At 54.6% G+C, this 17,300-nt stretch overlaps 7 protein-coding genes across 7 annotated transcripts; 5 read left to right on the top strand and 2 right to left on the bottom strand.

The window, feature by feature from the left end:
* Positions 1–190: 190 nt before the first annotated feature.
* On the bottom strand, positions 191–2,602 carry BGZ61DRAFT_510367 (uncharacterized protein). The gene is made up of 2 exons (XM_046252059.1): positions 2,273–2,602; positions 191–2,206 (listed from the first exon to the last, which is right to left on the bottom strand). The coding sequence occupies exon 2, from the start codon at positions 2,155–2,157 to the stop codon at positions 433–435; it is 1,725 nt and encodes a 574-aa protein (XP_046096291.1). The 5' UTR covers positions 2,158–2,206; positions 2,273–2,602; the 3' UTR covers positions 191–432.
* A 743-nt stretch (positions 2,603–3,345) lies between these two features.
* Positions 3,346–7,958, top strand: BGZ61DRAFT_464012 (condensin complex component SMC1). Its single transcript, XM_046247461.1, has 5 exons — positions 3,346–3,783; positions 3,856–3,949; positions 4,000–6,940; positions 6,992–7,669; positions 7,724–7,958. Exons 1-5 carry the CDS (start codon positions 3,753–3,755, stop codon positions 7,739–7,741), a joined length of 3,762 nt encoding a protein of 1,253 aa, XP_046096290.1. The 5' UTR covers positions 3,346–3,752; the 3' UTR covers positions 7,742–7,958.
* Positions 7,959–8,172: 214 nt separating this feature from the next.
* Positions 8,173–10,334, top strand: BGZ61DRAFT_464009 (uncharacterized protein). Its single transcript, XM_046247460.1, has 3 exons — positions 8,173–8,673; positions 8,736–8,831; positions 8,891–10,334. The coding sequence occupies exons 1-3, from the start codon at positions 8,579–8,581 to the stop codon at positions 9,960–9,962; spliced, it is 1,263 nt and encodes a 420-aa protein (XP_046096289.1). The 5' UTR covers positions 8,173–8,578; the 3' UTR covers positions 9,963–10,334.
* Positions 10,335–10,565: 231 nt separating this feature from the next.
* On the top strand, positions 10,566–12,420 carry BGZ61DRAFT_369179 (uncharacterized protein; the record flags this gene model as incomplete). Its single annotated transcript, XM_046241944.1, has 3 exons — positions 10,566–11,379; positions 11,431–11,610; positions 11,675–12,420. 3 exons carry the CDS (start codon positions 10,566–10,568, stop codon positions 12,418–12,420), a joined length of 1,740 nt encoding a protein of 579 aa, XP_046096288.1.
* Positions 12,421–12,619: 199 nt separating this feature from the next.
* Positions 12,620–13,423, top strand: BGZ61DRAFT_150367 (uncharacterized protein). The gene has a single exon (XM_046237362.1). It carries the CDS (start codon positions 12,738–12,740, stop codon positions 13,149–13,151), a length of 414 nt encoding a protein of 137 aa, XP_046096287.1. The 5' UTR covers positions 12,620–12,737; the 3' UTR covers positions 13,152–13,423.
* Positions 13,424–13,518: 95 nt separating this feature from the next.
* BGZ61DRAFT_369040 (uncharacterized protein) lies at positions 13,519–14,176 on the top strand (the record flags this gene model as incomplete). The annotated part of the gene is made up of 4 exons (XM_046241933.1): positions 13,519–13,553; positions 13,635–13,792; positions 13,858–14,032; positions 14,089–14,176. The coding sequence occupies 4 exons, from the start codon at positions 13,519–13,521 to the stop codon at positions 14,174–14,176; spliced, it is 456 nt and encodes a 151-aa protein (XP_046096286.1).
* A 278-nt stretch (positions 14,177–14,454) lies between these two features.
* BGZ61DRAFT_539736 (uncharacterized protein) lies at positions 14,455–16,107 on the bottom strand (the record flags this gene model as incomplete). The annotated part of the gene is made up of 1 exon (XM_046254824.1): positions 14,455–16,107. The coding sequence occupies one exon, from the start codon at positions 16,105–16,107 to the stop codon at positions 14,455–14,457; it is 1,653 nt and encodes a 550-aa protein (XP_046096285.1).
* Between the last annotated feature and the right edge of the window lie 1,193 nt (positions 16,108–17,300).

Genomic DNA, 17,300 nt, shown 5'->3' with positions numbered 1-17,300 from the left:
CACTACGAGGAACTGTATCGTGATGTTCACCCGCTCGTCAACTTTAAGAACAAGCAGCCCACCACGAAGAACCCATTTACTGACGCATACTTCGCATGCCAACATCAATGATATGTTTTATTCGTTGCACTGTAGCCTTCTCCAATCTAAAGACCTGTTTGAGTCTGGAGTCATTCTAGCAAAACAAAACGGGGGGGGGGGGGGGGGTATACGTGACTAGATGGCTATCATCCCTAAAAGAACAAGATAACTCAGCCCCTACCAACACACTCCATACACCGCAGCCCAAGTAATTCAAACACGTAACCAAGCGCCAAGAAGAACCGTTACAAGATATCAGCTGCCACACAACGCTCCGACATGAGCAACTACATCTCGAATATCCGATTTATCGCCATGAGCCGTTCCAAAGAGTCGCTGAATCCAACTCATCTAAGAGGCCGCCCCACCAGTCTTCCTCTCCCTAGTAACATTCTCGTAATCTCCGTCAACTGCGGTGGAGTGGGATCCTCGCGGTTCATCCAGGAGTGGGATCTGATCCACACCGAGGTTTCGGTCAGAGTCATCCTTTGACAGCGGTATTTCGCCCATCATATCCCTCCCGCGCTCGACTTCGTCCGTAGAAACAATCTGACTAGTAGACAATGAAGCTCGGTGTGTCTTCTCGGGGCCAGCTACGTCGTCAGAGCGGGGTATCATGGAGGGAGACTGCGGCATGGTTTCCGGGGAATTCTGCCATTTCATGACCTCAGCCTTCATTGCCTCTAATTCCTTCTGGAACCGATTTCCGAAAACATCGATGTAATATGTCGCACCATTGTATATGCTCCAAACGAAAACGATGAGGAGGAATGCAGACGATGCATAACGGCTCAGGAACCAGAGTGGGCAAGGGAGCATGGTGAGCACAGCATAAGCAAACTGGATCAGCATATAGACGGCCTCTTGCCAGCCCTCGGGGCATGCCAAGACCATCTTTCCAATCCAAGTCTTGGAATATGACTTGCGCAGCCAAGTGAAAGACGTTGGTCGACCAGCGGCAATCTTCTCCTTCCGACGGATAGAAATGAAGAAAAAGTATGTGAGCTGCCAGAAAATGTAGGGAATCGTGCTCCACGCAAGCATGGAGACGACATTGGCGTAGGCGGTAGGTGACCCCGGTTCCGAGTTCCTGATGGTCCAGATGGCAGGAAAGCGAAGTTTCTGAGTCTCAGGGGGGAGAAGGTGAACAATACAATGAAGCGTCGCACAAGGCATGATGTGGATGAAAAGCGAAGTAACTTTGTCGAAGCTGTGGAAGACAAGCGAGTTACGCCACATGATAATAGCGACAGCATTATTTCCGTAGGCGAGACAGTATGCGGCCATAAAGAAGCGCTTGGACGACGGAAAGACCCAAATAGACAGCAGCAACAGGAAGTTGACGAAGTAGCAGAGGTCGGCGAGGAAGTAGTGGTAGCCACGCCGGTGGTAGGTAAAGTAGCGAATGGGCATGAAGTAGAGTAGTTGGGCAGTGTACCACAGGTGGAAGTGCTCGGGGTGGCCGCCAATGAGATATCCACTAATGAAGATGTTCAAAACGCCACAGATGAACGATATCTTCTCTCGCAAGCTGATGGCCTTGGTGTTGTTCCATTGCTTGCCAAGCTTATCGACGCGACGTCGCATCTGCTTGCGGTAGCGATCGAGCTGCTCGTCGGCCGAGGGAACGCGCCGCCTCCATTCCTCGACCATACGTTCTCGGGCAAGCTGCGTCTTGGACTTGAGGACATCTCGAGACCGGCGAACCTTGTCAGTCTGGGCGGAGATACCCTTCTGCAGCTTTTCGAGTTGCTGCGGCAAGGCAAAATTATCAAGGAGGTCGAGAACGGTCAGGCGGTCCAGTGGCGGAAGGGCATCCCAGTCCTCATGGTAGGAGCTGCTGCCGGAGAAGGATGGATTCCTTGAGAGTCGTGGGCTCTTGGGCGTAGTGGCCCCCAGGATCGGAGTGTCGAGGATGGCATGGTCGGTATGGTCGGCAGCAAACGAATTCGGAGACATAGGGGCCTCGGGATCTGGTGTCAGGACGGTATCGCTATCGGTGGAGATGGCGTCGGATTTGACACCTGGAGTGGTGGCTGTTGCAGCCAGCGAAGCTGCTCTCTGTTCGTCGTCCATGGCTCGCGTCTTAGTCGTCGACCAGTAGGCTAACGCCTTCAATAAGTGACTGAGAGGAGCTTGTCAGCCGCCGAAGCCGGAGTCACGCGTGTCTTGGGATTAGAGGGATTCTCACGAGAAAAGATTCGCTTCCTGGGGCGAAGGGTTCGCGGAATGGACAGGGCAGGGCAGGGAGGGCAGGGAGGAAGCCAGCTGCGACTGTACTTCTCCCAGGAAACAGTGTCGACGACAAGCGATGACGTGTAGACAGTGGTTTATCGGCTTCGGGAGAAATGAGAAGGATGAAGCCTTCGGATGGAATGGACCGTGGAGGGGAAAGGGATCGAAAGAAACACGGCGGTGACGAAGGCATCTATCCACGTGGGACACCGAATGTCTGAGAGTCCCGATGATGGAAGGCACGCCTGGTTCCAACTGTCCACGCCGGATTCGCTGGGAATCCGGTTTTGGCTCTTTTTGGGGTAGAGTGGGGACCCGAGCAATGGACCACCAGACGGGAGCCACACGGAGCGCCATACGGTGGAGCTTGTGCTGTACCGTAGCCACTAAAGCCCTATAACTCAAGCGATCTACCTGGTGGCAGCAACCCACCTCAGCTTATCTCTTTCATGTGCCAATGCAGGGTGACGATGTCCATCCGAGAGCTGTAGCACACATGTACTGTGCTGCACGAATACATGAGGCCATACCGAAGCAGTGGGGGTTGGGGTGCAAGATTGGTACATGTCTGATTTGTGCTTGCAGGTAGGTTAAATTGCTGTTGAGCTCCTAGAAACCTCAAGAACCCTCCCAACTGCACGAGTGCGCGTCTGCCAATGCATTGTGCCTGGGTAAATGTTCCATATACCTTTTCTTTTCTTTTGTGTCGGGGAGCAAAGTCATCCGCGTGACCCTCGCCTTTCGTCGTGTCTGAAAATGACACACGTCGTCCTTGAATCGTATGCTGCTACGCCACCAGGTGCTGCCAGAAACGCGTGTGGTTGGATGGCGGTCTAGCATTTACTCTTGGTAAGGTACGTAGTCCAGCATGATCCGCCAATTGTTGAGATCTGCCTGCTGACCCTGGCTGTTTATGAGCTTAGCCACTAGCTATTAACACTGTATTGAAAAGTACGTACCTCCTTACGTGATCTGCTCCGTGTTCCAATGTGCCCTGGTCCGTGCGGCAAGCTCTCTTCCATCTTTTTCGGCAACAGCCAGTGGAAATGGAGGGCAGGAGCAATCAGTGCTGGTCCGGGTCCAGGTCCATCTCTGTGAGGCTCGGGTCGCGCGACGCGTTTGTACGTAGGCACCGCATCTCATCTTTTCTTTGGCGTCGCAACCACAACCAATTCACTCCCTCCCACCGACACCTGCCACCGACTATGCCAGGCTGTAGCCTCGGACATGCGCCCTCTGCTACCTAACATTCCTGAATAAAAGACTCAGCCACCGCCCGTTTCCTTGCGCGACTCCCAGGTCGCACTCCTGCCCTCGGCTTTTGACGCGCTCACCGGTCGCATTCGCGATTCTCGATACCCCTCCAACCTCCAACCTCCAATCGTCGTCCTCTCCCCCAGTTACGAATCTCCGGGCTCGCGCCCAAAGTCGTCATCATGGGCAAGCTCATCCGCCTCGAGCTGTTTAGTGCGTGACCCATCCCCCGGCGGCCCTGTCCCGCCTGTCGCCAGCCGTCCGTCGCTAACTCGTCACATATAGACTTCAAGTCCTACAAGGGCCATCACACACTCCTCTTCGGTGATTCCTATTTCACCTCTATCATCGGACCCAATGGATCCGGGAAATCTAACTCGTGAGTCTGGCCTTGATCTCGGGTTACGACTTTGTCTAACCAACCTATAGCATGGACGCCATCTCCTTTGTGCTTGGCATCAAGTCCTCCCATCTCCGATCCGCGCACCTTAAAGATCTCGTCTACCGCGGTCGAGTACTGAAGACTTCAAAGATTAACGACGACGGCTCTGCAGACACCAATGGCCATACCAATGGATTTGCCGATGACGACGACAAGGCCTCCCGCGGTGACCCCAAGACCGCCTGGGTCATGGCCGTGTACGAAGACGATGCAGGCGATGAACAGAAATGGAAGCGCTCCATCACCAACCAGGGTGCCAGCGAATATCGCATCAATGAGCGCGTTGTCACCGCCCAGCAGTACAACGGAGCCCTCGAGTCGGAGAACATCCTTATCAAGGCGAGAAACTTCTTGGTATTCCAGGGTGATGTTGAGGCTATTGCTTCACAGTCCCCTCAAGATCTCACCCGCCTCATCGAGCAAATTTCTGGGAGTCTCGACCACAAAGCAGACTACGAAAGGCTCCAGGGAGAGTCGGAGCAGGCTGCTGAGAATCAAAACTTTCAGCTACACAGACGTCGTGGCATCAACTCCGAGATCAAGCAATACCGCGAGCAGAAGAAGGAGGCCGACAACTTTCAGAACAAGACGGAGGAGCGAGATGCCGCCATTGTTACCCAGAGTCTGTGGAAGCTCTTTCACTTTCAGAAGGCCATGGATGAATCGCATGCAGCAATCCAAGACCACCAGGAGGACTTGAAAGAACTCCGTCGCAACGTGGAATCTTTCGAGAAGCGACTCGAAGCTGCGCGAAAGGAGCAATCCTCCACTGGACGTCATGTTGCTCGGATAGACAAGGACATCAAGCTCAAGGAGAGAAGCATCGAGGACAAGGAGAACAGTCTTGTTCCTTTTGAGGAAAAGATCCACGAGTCCGCTCAACAAATCGAAAAGTTGCAGGGACAAGTGGCAAAGGTCTCGAAGGAGCGCGATGAGCAGGCCGACATTGTCAACAAGGTCAAGAAGGATATTGAAAATGTAGAAAAGGCTCGGGAGCTCTTCGAAAATGACTACAAGGAGCAGATGAAGAAGCAGGGCCGCGAGGTCAGTGACACGGATCGCAAGGAGTATAACACCCTCCGCGCCCAGGTCATGGCTCGTTCCGGTCCCAACCAAGCCAAACTAGAGAACCTTGAGCGACAACGAAAGGCCGATGAAGTAACTGTCAATAACCTCAAAGGCAAGGTTGACAGCATCGCTGCTGCCATCGAGAAGATCGAGGCTGAGCTCGCCAACATTAGCGAAAGGAGAACTGCCGCCGAGATCGCCTCCAAGGAACTTTCCAAGGAAATCGACGCCAAAAAGAAGGAATTCAATCAACTACAGTCAGAGCGCGTCCGAACGAACCAAAAGCGGACTGAACTAGAGGAGAAGCTCGAGGATGTAGCCAAAAGGCTCAGGGAGGCAGATGATGGTCGACGTCAAAACGACCGGGAGGCCCGACTGAAGGAGATGGTGACTTCCTTGAAGCGCATCTATCCGGGTGTCCGTGGCCGGATTGGTGATCTCTGTACTCCCAAGCAGAAGAAGTTCGATGAGGCCATCATCGTGGCTCTGGGAAGGGACTTTGACTCGGTTGTGGTTGACTCGGAGAAAATCGGTGTTGAATGTGTCCAATATCTCAAAGAGCAGAGGTTCCCTCCCATGACCTTCATCCCATTGGACAACATCAAGGTCAACGCAGTCAACACTGCTGTCAAGGGCTTCTCGGGAGCAAGGCTAACCATTGACACCATCACCTTCGATTCAACCGTGGAGCGTGCCATGTCTTATGCATGTGGGAGCTCAGTCGTGTGTGACACTCTCGATATTGCCAAGCACATTTGCTACGAAAAGAAGATTCCAGTGAAGGCCGTAACCCTGGAGGGCTACATCATCCACAAGGCAGGCCTGATGACGGGTGGCCGTGGACCCGAACAGAAGGGCGGGAAACGGCGATTCGAAGAGGCTGATGTCCAGAACTTACAACGAATGGCCGCTACGCTCAAGGAGGGCATTGAGCGCTTGCCAAAAGCCGATCGACGTGGGTCTCAGGAAGAGTCACTACAAATCGACCTCGCTGGCCTCGAACGACGCCTAGCTGCTGTCAGAGACGAGCTCACTGCCTATAACAAGAACCATTCGAGCAAAATGCGCGAGTTGGACAACCAGAAGCGGCAGCTTCGAGAGCTCCAGCCCAAATATGAGGGACAGGCATCGCAGCTTGAAAGTACCAAGGCAACGTGCCAAGAATTCAAGGATGCCATTGCCCAAGTCGAAGATCAAGTTTTCGCAGACTTCTGCAGGCGGCTCGGGTACAGTGATATTCGCGCCTACGACGCCTCCCAGGGCAAGCTGGAGCAAGAGGTGTCAGAGAAGCGAAATCAATTCGATGTTCAGAAGCAACGGTTATCAAGCCGACTCCAGTGGGAGAAGGCTCGTCACGACGAAACGGAGGGTCGGATCAGCAGAATGCAGACCCACGTACGACGGCTCAAGAGCGATACCAAGTCCTACACGAAGGAGAAAGACGCCATTCAAAATGCGATGCGCCAGGAGCAAGATGAGGCCGAGGCCCTTCAAGAGACACTCGAGGGCAGCCGAGCAGAGCTTGGAGAAAAGAATCAGAAGGTTGCAGAGGCCAGGGCCGAGGTGCAGAAGCGTAGCAAAGACATTGACGTGCGTCTGAAGGACATCAATGCCCTGGAGACGACGGTGCAGAAGAACAGCGCTAGCAAGTCTGCGCTTCTGCGACGATGCCGGCTGGAACAAATCCAGATCCCCCTCGTGGAGGGAACTCTGGACAACCTGCCCAACGAAGATGATCTGCTGCACCAAGACCCCGATGCCATGGACATCGACGAGGATGATGAGGAAATGATGGGCATTGCGCTGGATGATCACGGAATCGAAATTGATTTTGATGGCCTCGACGACGAGCTCAAGAGCGTAAGTGGTGTGCTCTCTGATCACCGGCGAGACTTTGCTAACTTTAGACAGTCGGATGAGCCCAGCCTGGAGGAATCACTTTCCGATAAAATCACAGCCCTTTCCGCTGAGTTGGAAAAACTTAACCCGAACATGCGAGCCATGGAAAGACTGGAAAGCGTCGAGTCCCGGTTGAAACTTACCGATCAGGAATACGAGGATTCGAAAGCGGCAGCCCATGCGGCTAAGGAAGCGTTCAGCGACGTCAAGGAGAGGAGGTTCGAGCTCTTCAACAAGGCATTCTCTCACATCCAGGAACAGATATCACACGTTTACAAAGATCTCACACGATCTGAGGCGTATCCCTTGGGTGGACAAGCATATCTCGACATTGAAGAGGATACGGACATGCCGTACTTGTCTGGTATCAAGTACCATGCGATGCCGCCGCTCAAGCGCTTCCGAGACATGGAGCATCTCTCAGGTGGCGAGAAGACAATGGCGGCGCTTGCGCTCTTGTTTGCCATCCACAGCTATCAGCCAAGTCCCTTCTTTGTGCTCGACGAAGTGGATGCGGCGCTGGACAATGCGAACGTGGACAAGATCAAGAAGTACATCCGGGAGCACTCTGGTCCAGGAATGCAGTTCATCGTCATCAGTCTCAAGGCGGGCTTGTTTCAGGACAGTGAGAGCCTGGTTGGAGTCTATCGCGACCAGGAGGTGAACAGTTCAAGAACTCTAACATTGGATGTAAGTTATCGCAAGACCCATTTGTCGGTACTGATTTACTAACTGCTGATCCAGCTGAGGAAATATGCGTGATAAAACATGAGGTCAAAGATGGATGTTTTCAGGGGTATGGAGGAGAGTGTCGGGTATTTGACCCAACACAGCTTGAGTGCAGTAGATTTCAACCGGCGTGAATTGGGTCTGGATTTGGAGGTTGCGTATGAAGTCACGACTTTGGCTGTATCAATTGACAGTGTAATGCATACCTGAGATTTGTATCAAATAACATCAGCACCACTAAATCACTTGGTCAGTATCCTAATGCCTATCCAGCATGTGGGAATATTTCAGAAGGGGACACTTCGTCCGCAAGTTATGTTTCGTAGGTTTTGTAGGCGCACAATACGAGCCTCAAAGATGAGGCTGAGATGCAACCTGCAAGTGGGGCTGATGCACGGTCCAGCCACAGTCTCTCGGTGCCTTGGCCTTGCGCTTCCAAAAGACCTGTGCCTCCTCGAGTCCACCCCAAACAAAGAATCTTTCTTTTCAACCAACTTTGCGCGAGTCTACCCACGGATTTGGGATCATGACCTAGCTGTATCTCGGTCCAAGGTTGCGAGCTGGAGAATACCAGAGATCATTTCACCTCTGCGGAGATCGAGAACTCACCAGCGCCCGGCTCCCGTCATGACACTTCGCCTGTGAGATGCTCGTTGCGCCTTGTGTCGTCATAACCGGCATCCATACCTAACCACATCGTCACGCCCTCACCGCGCGTCTCGGAAACAGGCCAATCGCCGAGCGCGTAGTATACTTCCACTTCAAGCACCCTTACAAAGCGAACTTGCTCGACATTCCTTCGAGCGACTCCATCCTTCCTCGGGCGCATTCTCCCACTTTCTCCTGGTCGCGCGCCACCAGCCAGACACGATGGATCTCGCAGTGACCCTCATCAAATCGGTCATGCGGGCCTTCTACCAGACACGCGATATCCTTGTGATTGATGCTCTGATTCTGCACGAAGCGTACGTGCCGTGGGACCTTTGGGTGTCCATGCCAGACTCGCTAAAGGATTTCATAAATGTAGGCTCAGAGACGATGATCTGGCGTACCTGATGGCCATCAACACCAAGGATCTCCACAAGATTTGTGGAAAGCTGCGTGAGGATAGATTCCTGACTGTGTAAGTATTACCGGCGGATCTCGACAGGGTTTATTAATGCTAACATGGCGTTCGAATAGGCATACGAGATCAGAGCTGCGAGAGGGAAACCCAAGGCCGAGCAACCGAACGTGGTACTATATCAACTACCGCCATACCATCGATGCCATTAAGTGGCGTGTCTACACGATCGACAAAGAGGTCCAGGGGACCACACAAATAGCAAATGAGAAGAAAGAATACTTTTGCTCATTCTGCAAGGCCGAGTGGACGGCAATGGAGGTCTTGGACAATGTTGGGCCGGAGGGGTTCCTCTGCCATCGCTGCAAACATACCCTCACATTTGAGGCAGATCGTAACGCGGGTGGCCATGAGCAGTCGACTCGCCTCAATGACCAGTTCAAGTTCATCAGCGAGCTCCTGCCCCAGATCGATGCAGTTCACATCCCCGAGTGCGACTTCGACCGTGCCCTGGCCAAGGCTCGCCCAGTCGTTCGAGATGCTACTCATCAACGCGCAACAACAATTCCAGTCGACAATGGGGCGAATAGGCCTATGGCAGTGAAGGGCTTGACTAACACTGGTCCTCAGTCGATTGCGGTTAACATCTCAACTTCAGACGGGCCTACTGAGGCCGAGAAGGCCGCAGAGCAAGCTCTCAAGGAGAAGATTGCTAAGCAGAATGCACTGCCTTCGTGGATGTCTAACAGTACAGTAACTGGAGCGTCTTTCACCGCAGAGAACGAGCCTGGTGCAACTGCCGCCACAAAAGCATCGGGCTCCAAAGCCTCAGCGCTCTCAAATTCGACCGACAACAATGCCAATACTCAGATCGATGACATATTTGAGAAACTCAAAGCCGAACAGGCTGCAGAGCGAGCGCGTGAGGGAGGGGGTTATGAAGAGTTCGGCTCAGAAGAAGAAGAAGACGAGGATGAGTTTGAAGACGTGCCTGCAACTGGCAACGTATCTAGTCGAGACACGCCAAACACGCCAGCCATCAAGATAGAGCCGTCAGGCCCCTCGCGAGAGGAAGATAGCCCAGAGGAAAGGCTAGCTAAGCGGGTGAAGGTTGAGCCGGAGGTCAAGAAGGAGGAGGAGGAAGATGACAGCGAGGAGGATGACGATGATATGGTGTTTGAGGACGTATAGGGGAGCGAAAATCGTCACAACAGAGGGCCTGAATATCACCCGCAAGGGGAGGGGAGGCCATGGAGGCCAAATGAGGCTGGAACACGCAAATACCCCACCAAGACGTATGTATAGAAGCTCAAATAGCATAAGAATCACATTCCGGCACTGGAAATAGTAGATCGTAGGAGTGGAGAAGCAAGCATTGAAGGTTATACAAAGAGATGGGCCCAAGATACAACAAATCTGAGGTGCAGGGTAGCTCTAGCCGTAGTGGGCTCTGTCCATTGTCCATTGTCCATTCACTTACATGAGCAGAGTTATTGAAGGAAAATCGACATAAGACGAGTACTCGGTTCGGGGCGTGGTTTGAGTGAAGGACTTGGCTTAGTGAGCAAGGTAGAATGATTCGGCTAAGGTTGGGTTGGAGGGTCGAGACTTCGTTTTAGTCGTTGTGAGAAGCAAGCCAAAAATTGAAAGCGGCCAACGAGCGTCCACCTCTTCCCGTCTGTTCGCCAGCCGACGACACATTCTTCCTCCTCACTTGGCCTCACCCGGATACCTGCAAAGTAATTGAATGCGATCATCTCCCGCTTCCCACTCCACTCCCAGACGATAAACGGTATGGACCTGCCGCCTGTTTTCCTGCTGTCAACGCACTTGCAGCCGGCAGAGCTGCACGAGCTCGAAGGCAAGATTGGGTCGCTGACCTACGACATCAACGAAGCTGAGGTTGTGGTGGGAAACATCAGCCGGCGAGAGCGAGCTATGTTTGAACTGAGGCGCGCCAAGCTGGAGACGGTGCCTCTTCAGAAGATTGCTCACGATGGCGAGCCTCACAGGCCTGCGGACATGGAAGATATCGATAACCCGCCTGAATTGAAACGCAGAAAGCTCTCTGGAACGTCTGGTCAAAATAGGAACATTGTCAAGGTTGTCAAGTTGGCATGGATAAAAGACTCGCTCGAACAGGGTGAGGTGCTACCTGTTGACCCATATCTCCTCTACGAAGCCAGAAAACCTTCACCGGATGCCGCTTCAAAACCTACCAAGACCTCTCCACCAAGCAACATTCTAGAGAGAGCCGCCGGGGATCAGCTCGAACAGTCAGCTATGTCAAGTTCTCCACCCAGGACGCGACACAGATCACGATTAGATACCCATTCCATGGCGTCACATTCGCAGCCACCGCCCAGTCTTGCTCGCCAAACCACATCGGAACATGATATATCTCTACCTTTAATCCCCGACTTCCTGACGACGACGTATTCATGCCAGCGGCCGACGCCCATCAACCCGCCCAACGATGAATTCGTCGAGGCCTTGAAACAAGTTCGGACGATTCGCCTGTTGCAGGGCGACCAGGTCGGTGTAAGAGCCTACTCTACCTCTATTGCAACTGTGGCTGCCTACCCATATCTGCTGAAGACGTCGCAAGGTGAGAAGTTTCCTAGCTCCCGTGTGGGTCACGAAGTTGACGTCCTTGAAGAAGTCTCGCGGTTGCCGGGGTGCGGTGCTAAGATTGCCGAGCTATATCAACAGTGGAAAGAGGCAGGCCATATTAGCGAGGCCCGGAAGGCCGAGTCCGAAGCCATGGTCTCGGTGCTCCAGCTATTCTACGACATCTGGGGCGTAGGAGACGCTACAGCACGGGAGTTCTACCGGAAAGGTTGGTTCCCGTCGGCCACCGGGGTGCTGAGAGCTTATAGTAGTGGACTGACGGTGGCTTGCAGGGTGGCGGGACCTGGACGACCTTGTTGAGTATGGATGGAGCTCTCTTAGCCGTTCACAGCAGATTGGCGTCAAGTACTACGACGAGCTTAAGCTCAAGATTCCGCGGGACGAGGCCGAGTCTATCGGGGCTACCGTTCTAGATCACGCACGCCAGATCGATGCCGGGTTCGAAATGGTCATCGTGGGGGGATTTCGACGGGGGAAGAAGGAGTGTGGTGATGTGGATGTCCTTCTAAGCCACCGGGACGACGACATGACGGTTAAGGCGGTCGATAATATAGTGATGAGCCTTGAGAAGGCTCAGCTCATCACACACACGCTCACTCTGTCGACTCGGAACAGTGAACGCGGACAGGCGCCGCTGCCCTGGAGAGGAGAGACAGGTATCGGGTCAGGATTTGACACGCTCGACAAGGCAATGGTGGTGTGGCAAGACTCGAGGCGTGAAGATGCACCGCACCGACGGGTAGACATAATTGTGAGCCCCTGGAAGACGGTGGGCTGCGCGGTGCTGGGATGGAGCGGCGGCACAACGTTCCAAAGGGATCTTCGGCGTTACTGCAAGAAGGAGAAGGGGTGGAAGTTTGACAGCAGCGGGATCCGGAGCAGAGCAGACGGGGCGTGGGTGGATCTGGAAGGCAGCTCCACCGGGAGTAAGGCGCCGGATATGGAGACTGCGGAGCGGAGGACGTTTGAAGGCCTTGGCCTGGCATGGCGACGGCCCGAGGAGCGGTGCACAGGATGACTGAGCACGGGGTGACTGATGAGCGACGGCCCGGGATTCGGGGTGGTGTGTGTCGCGGTACGTAAGCAATTTCCAGCCTCATCCGCCGTCGAATAGGTGTAATTAGGTACCTATGCAGTCGATCTGATGATAGGTAGTTTGCGGAGTTTGGAGTTGCGGAGTTTCGGTGTAGCCACAGCCACACGCAGGGAAGGAACCAACGACGCAGGGGCTCAGCGGCTCCGGGACCTATTTACATCCGCATTACACATCAAATAGTAATACAGAGGCAACGACGGCTCATCGGCACTGTCTGGGGCAGCGGATCTCGCAGCCAAATGCCTCGATTGCCTGGCGGCGTTGAGTCTACATCGCAGAGACGGTATTGGAGCGCCGTGCAAAAGCCTCCGGAGTGCATAGTTGGTCCGTCGGCGCATCTTGATGCCGGACCGCCGTGGTGGCAGAACGGACTTGGTCTTCAGGTGGACCGTAGAGACGACATGCAACGGCTGAGTTGCGCGTTGCGTGCGCGCCGCTACATTGGAAACTCAGATCCATTGTGCTCTATTTCCTGCCTCTGGTATAGCGCATCGCTTCGTCGGTGCCATCGAGAAACCCCGCCGGACCGTCGATACGATAATTCAGAAGGGAACTCGGCGTCTTCGCATCCCGCCCTGCCACACCACCAGAGCCAGGGGCCTAAGTATTCCAGAAGCGGTTCGGCCCCGGCACCAACCAACGAGTTGACCTGAAAAAAAAAGGCACGAGTCCGCTGCGCTACCTGCAAAGCGCACTAGTCTTGCTGCCGAATGGTGCATTCCAGGGGTCTTGGCCTGCCCGGTGCATCATGGAGTGGATCTCCGGGGGTGGTTCCGTCGCGGAGGGGCAACAAGACACGACAAACGTCCCAGGTCGCGAGTATTAATATACCGGAGGCCTAGCTGATTGTCTGCCGCCTTCATCGACCCAATTGATACCATCGATCCCTCTTCTCGACTGCTCCAACTCGTCTACGAACAGCTTTCCATCTCCAGACCCAGCGTCTTCGCCTTCGCCTTCGCCTCCCTCCCTCATCTCCCGCAGCAGACCACGTGTTAACTACACAAACAACCGCCCACGATGCCTTTCACTCTCGAGCTCCCCGACCAGTACAGGTGCGTCATCCAGCGGGCACTGACATCCATCTGCCAAGCATAAAACCACACCAGAATCCTCAGCTAACGCCGGCAATGTAGCCTCGTCCTCGTGGTTGCGACATCCACCTTCTTCATCAACTCCCTCCACGTCCAGCTCACCAGCAAGTACCGCAAGGCCAGCGGCCTCAAGTATCCCATCCCTTACGCCAGTAACGAGCTGGCCGATAAGGACCCCAAGGCCTATCAGTTCAACTGCGGTATGTTCACACCCATGCCACCCAACACCGCCGCCTCGTTGTCGCATACTAACTGTCCCGCGCAGCCCAGCGTGCCCACTCCAACTTCACCGAGAACCAGACCTCGTTCCTTGGAGCTCTCCTGGTTACCGGCCTGCGCTACCCCGTCGCCGCAGCCGCCATCGGCGCCGGCTGGGCCGTCTCTCGAGTTGTCTATGCTTTGGGTTATACCTCCGGCCAAGGCCCCAAGGGACGCATGATGTTCGTAACACCCACTCCAACTGCGCAAGACCCATCCCACTGACATGTGCGCTCAGCGGTTCCATCGGATCCTTCCTCTCCGACTCTATTCTGAAGCTCATGGCTGGTTACGTCGCCGTCATGTTTGCTCTGGGCGAGCAATAGAAACTCGGCGTGACGAAGTTTCTCCGCTACGACAGTTGGGGAGTATGATATAATATATTGTTCCATCCAAACCAGACTAGGCCACCCATTGAGTCCTGCGCCTTTTCCAATCCATATATACTCCTAGACCCTTCGACGCCAAAAGTTTTTTTTTGGCCTTCTGTATAGTAATGAAAAAAGTATGATTCATGCCGCATATTCGTCCTTCCTTTCATGTGTTGCCTTGCCCATCCAAACGCCTACTTGGCGTTGACATATTATGTTTTCTTCAACGGATTTCACCGTCGTAGCCTCCTCCTCCTTAACTCCTGCGTGAGCGGTACGTCGTCATCGCCATCAGAAGTGTGCACATCGTTTTCCTTGTCTGGAAACTCCTCGATGCCATTGTTGCCTAGCAGGTAGTCGCCATAGTACTTCATGGCATTGAAAATTTCCTCGCCTGTGGGAACGATGTGTTCTTTGGGTAGCAAGAAGCCGTAGCTGCCAGTATCCCGGAGCTTTATCTGGTAGCTGAAGTGGGCCCGCAACTCATGGTAGAACCAGTCGACTGCTGATCCCCCGCCGGATTCGATACGAGACCAAAATCGCTCGCCGCCAGATTCTCGTGCCGAGACTGCGCCTTCACATGCAGATGTGACGGTATACGACTCTCCGTTGGAAAGCCTGATGGACTTGGCGATGCCAGCAGCGAGCTCCTCCAGATTCTCTAGGTTCGGTGGGTCAACTGAGCATGTGTATGAGTAGGGGAATAGGATCTGCTGTGAGTATGAGTGAAGGTCCACCAATCCCACGAAGCGAACATTGTTCCACGTCTGGTTCCGCGCCCAATCTGCGATCTGTACGGCTTCGATGGCCTGGAACGGCTTCTCGCCACCATAGCTCTCGGAGCAAGGATCGCGCTGAACCCGCGATCCATCCCACTCGAACCCAAAGGCACGATCCAGATCTAGACCCCGGCAGAATTGGAGATTCGTTTGTTGTCGAGTCTTCCGCCACAGACGATCGATATGCCAGGTGTACTCAAAACCATCGGGGTTTGCGACGGGGATGAAGATTATATCGAACTCATCGAGAAGTTTTGTAATCATCCGTTCCTTCCCAAATGAGGTGATGAAAGACCAGGCCAAATAGTTGACGGTGCTCGTCGAGATCCATTCCCTGGCATGAGAGCCACCCATAAACACAATCGTCTTGCGCGGAGGCGCCATGGAGTCGACGACTGGAACGCCAACACGGAGGGCGGGGATATCGCGACCCTCGTAGGACTTGCCGATGGTGATGTAGTCGACATATGTAGGAAACATGGCCTCCAAGAGACGCATCCAACGGATGATAACGGGGAGAGGCTGATAGTCTTGGAAGAAGAGGTTATCGCCGGCTGAAGGGGGCGAAACAAGAACCGGGGCTCCTGTCTGGGGATCAGGCCGATGAGGATCGTTATCGGTCGGGAGTGACTGGTATACGGCGGTAGCTAGATCGGGAATGAGAGTCGACTGGGCGAAGCGAAGAGATCTGGGGAGGAGGCTCAGGAGTGGCGCAACCTCGTCGGCGTGTAGGCGAATATCGACAAATTCATCAGTGAAAGCCCATACATCGAGGAATAGGCGAGCGACGGCATCGGCAAGGGCACCCTCTTCGTCGGCAGTGGAGACGTTGAAACGCAGAACGAGCTGGTTTGCATACTGGGCGCGGAGTTGGTTGAGGACGGGCGGCCGAGCCGCTTCCTTGGTGGGATGGCGTCCAAAGACGAACTCGATGGCGCTGTCGCGGAGCTTGGTTAGGAAGGGGAAGAGACGAGCATTGTTGACGTCGGTAGAGGCAGGGTTGAATCGGTTGTTGGCATTGGCTCGCTGAGCGTCAATGTTGGCAGCGTCGGCGGCATGGAGTAGCAGCAACGACGTCGCCGCAATGCGAGCGACGGATAACCTCATCCTGGCGCACCAAGCAGTGGCGAGCGATGGAGAGACACTGGGGATTGAAATAGCGAGCGGAGCAACAGACACCCTACCCTGGGCAGGGGAAAGCCAGAGGGTGACGAGGCTTTCAGCGCGGGAAGGCCAGGTTCTGAGATATGATGATGATTGAAGTACGGAGTACGAAGTACGAGGGTTGATGAATACAGTGAATGCGAGTGCTGCGACTGGCTAGTCTTAGAGGGCAAGACGGCATCGGCAGGCACTTTGCTCGCTGCCTGGGCGCCAGTGCACCAGCCAGTGCGTGCGCACAGTGTGCACAGCAATAAGCGACTAATTATTACTCCATAGTGACTGCTGACAACGACGACGACGACGCGCACTCCTGGGAGAGCCCTGAGCGGCGCGCCCTCCCTTCTGTGAGATTCCCCTAATTGCGGACTGCCAAGCTTCTATTTTCTGTCCCTGGGCTGCCGAGAATCAGACCTACCCGGAATAGGACCATTTGATGAGTGGAGGGAGAGAGAGAGATGATGCAGGGCAGCGGGCAGCTGGCAGCTGGCATCCAGCATGGGCATGGACGGACGAGGCGGGGCTGGGCTTATCCTCTTCACACCACACCACCATTCAAGAGAGAGAGAGGGTCAGAGGCCTCTGCTAGTGTTGTAGGGGGGCCACGCTCGCTGGAACCAGGGCCTATTACGACATTACCACTCCCTGCGTACTAATTCTAGGACCTACCTTAGCGGTGGGCACGGAGGGCACGGAGGGTACGGAGGTTACGGAGCGCACCGGGGCACCGCCGCACCGGGCACCTAAAAGTAGCTGAGGGAGAAGGGGAGAAGGGGAGAGGCCAAAAGGGAGGAAACAGGGCCCCGCAAGCCCGGGAATCATGCACTGTACGCCAGCCACATCAGAACTAGCGGCCACCAGGCTTTTCCCGTGGGCCCCGAAGGTACCCCCAGCCACATGGGAGCCGGTGGGTCGGCACTGTATGACAGGCGTTGGGCCAATTGAGGCGCCAATGTGGCCCAGGCGGGACCCAGTCGGGCCCAGCCAGCCCCGTCAGCCCCTGGCCAGCCGGTGGGCAAAGCTGGAACTTTGGGACTGTACTGCGCTGCGCTGCTGCTGCATCACGGTGCCAGATCGAATCCAGACGACGACCAACTTTGGACGACCGACGTCGACCGCGACTTCATCCCATCTTCGCA

This window comes from Ilyonectria robusta (genome assembly GCF_021365365.1).
Source record: "Ilyonectria robusta strain PMI_751 chromosome Unknown BGZ61scaffold_36, whole genome shotgun sequence".
Classification (NCBI taxonomy): domain Eukaryota; kingdom Fungi; phylum Ascomycota; class Sordariomycetes; order Hypocreales; family Nectriaceae; genus Ilyonectria; species Ilyonectria robusta.
The sequence above is the reverse complement of the archived record's forward strand: the minus strand, read 5'-3'. Positions and strand labels throughout refer to the sequence as shown.

Excerpts from the sequence above, each read along its gene's own strand:
- BGZ61DRAFT_510367 (XM_046252059.1), bottom strand. The coding sequence starts at position 2,157 with ATGGACGACGAACAGAGAGCAGCTTCGCTGGCTGCAACAGCCACCACT.
- BGZ61DRAFT_464012 (XM_046247461.1), top strand. The coding sequence starts at position 3,753 with ATGGGCAAGCTCATCCGCCTCGAGCTGTTTA. Across the intron at positions 3,784-3,855 it reads CATCCGCCTCGAGCTGTTTA|ACTTCAAGTCCTACAAGGGC; the intron begins GTGCGTGACCCA and ends CGTCACATATAG. Across the intron at positions 3,950-3,999 it reads GGATCCGGGAAATCTAACTC|CATGGACGCCATCTCCTTTG; the intron begins GTGAGTCTGGCC and ends ACCAACCTATAG.
- BGZ61DRAFT_464009 (XM_046247460.1), top strand. The coding sequence starts at position 8,579 with ATGGATCTCGCAGTGACCCTCATCAAATCGGTCATGCGGGCCTTCTAC. Across the intron at positions 8,674-8,735 it reads GCTCTGATTCTGCACGAAGC|GCTCAGAGACGATGATCTGG; the intron begins GTACGTGCCGTG and ends TCATAAATGTAG. Across the intron at positions 8,832-8,890 it reads GAGGATAGATTCCTGACTGT|GCATACGAGATCAGAGCTGC; the intron begins GTAAGTATTACC and ends GCGTTCGAATAG.
- BGZ61DRAFT_150367 (XM_046237362.1), top strand. The coding sequence starts at position 12,738 with ATGCCTCGATTGCCTGGCGGCGTTGAGTCTACATCGCAGAGACGGTAT.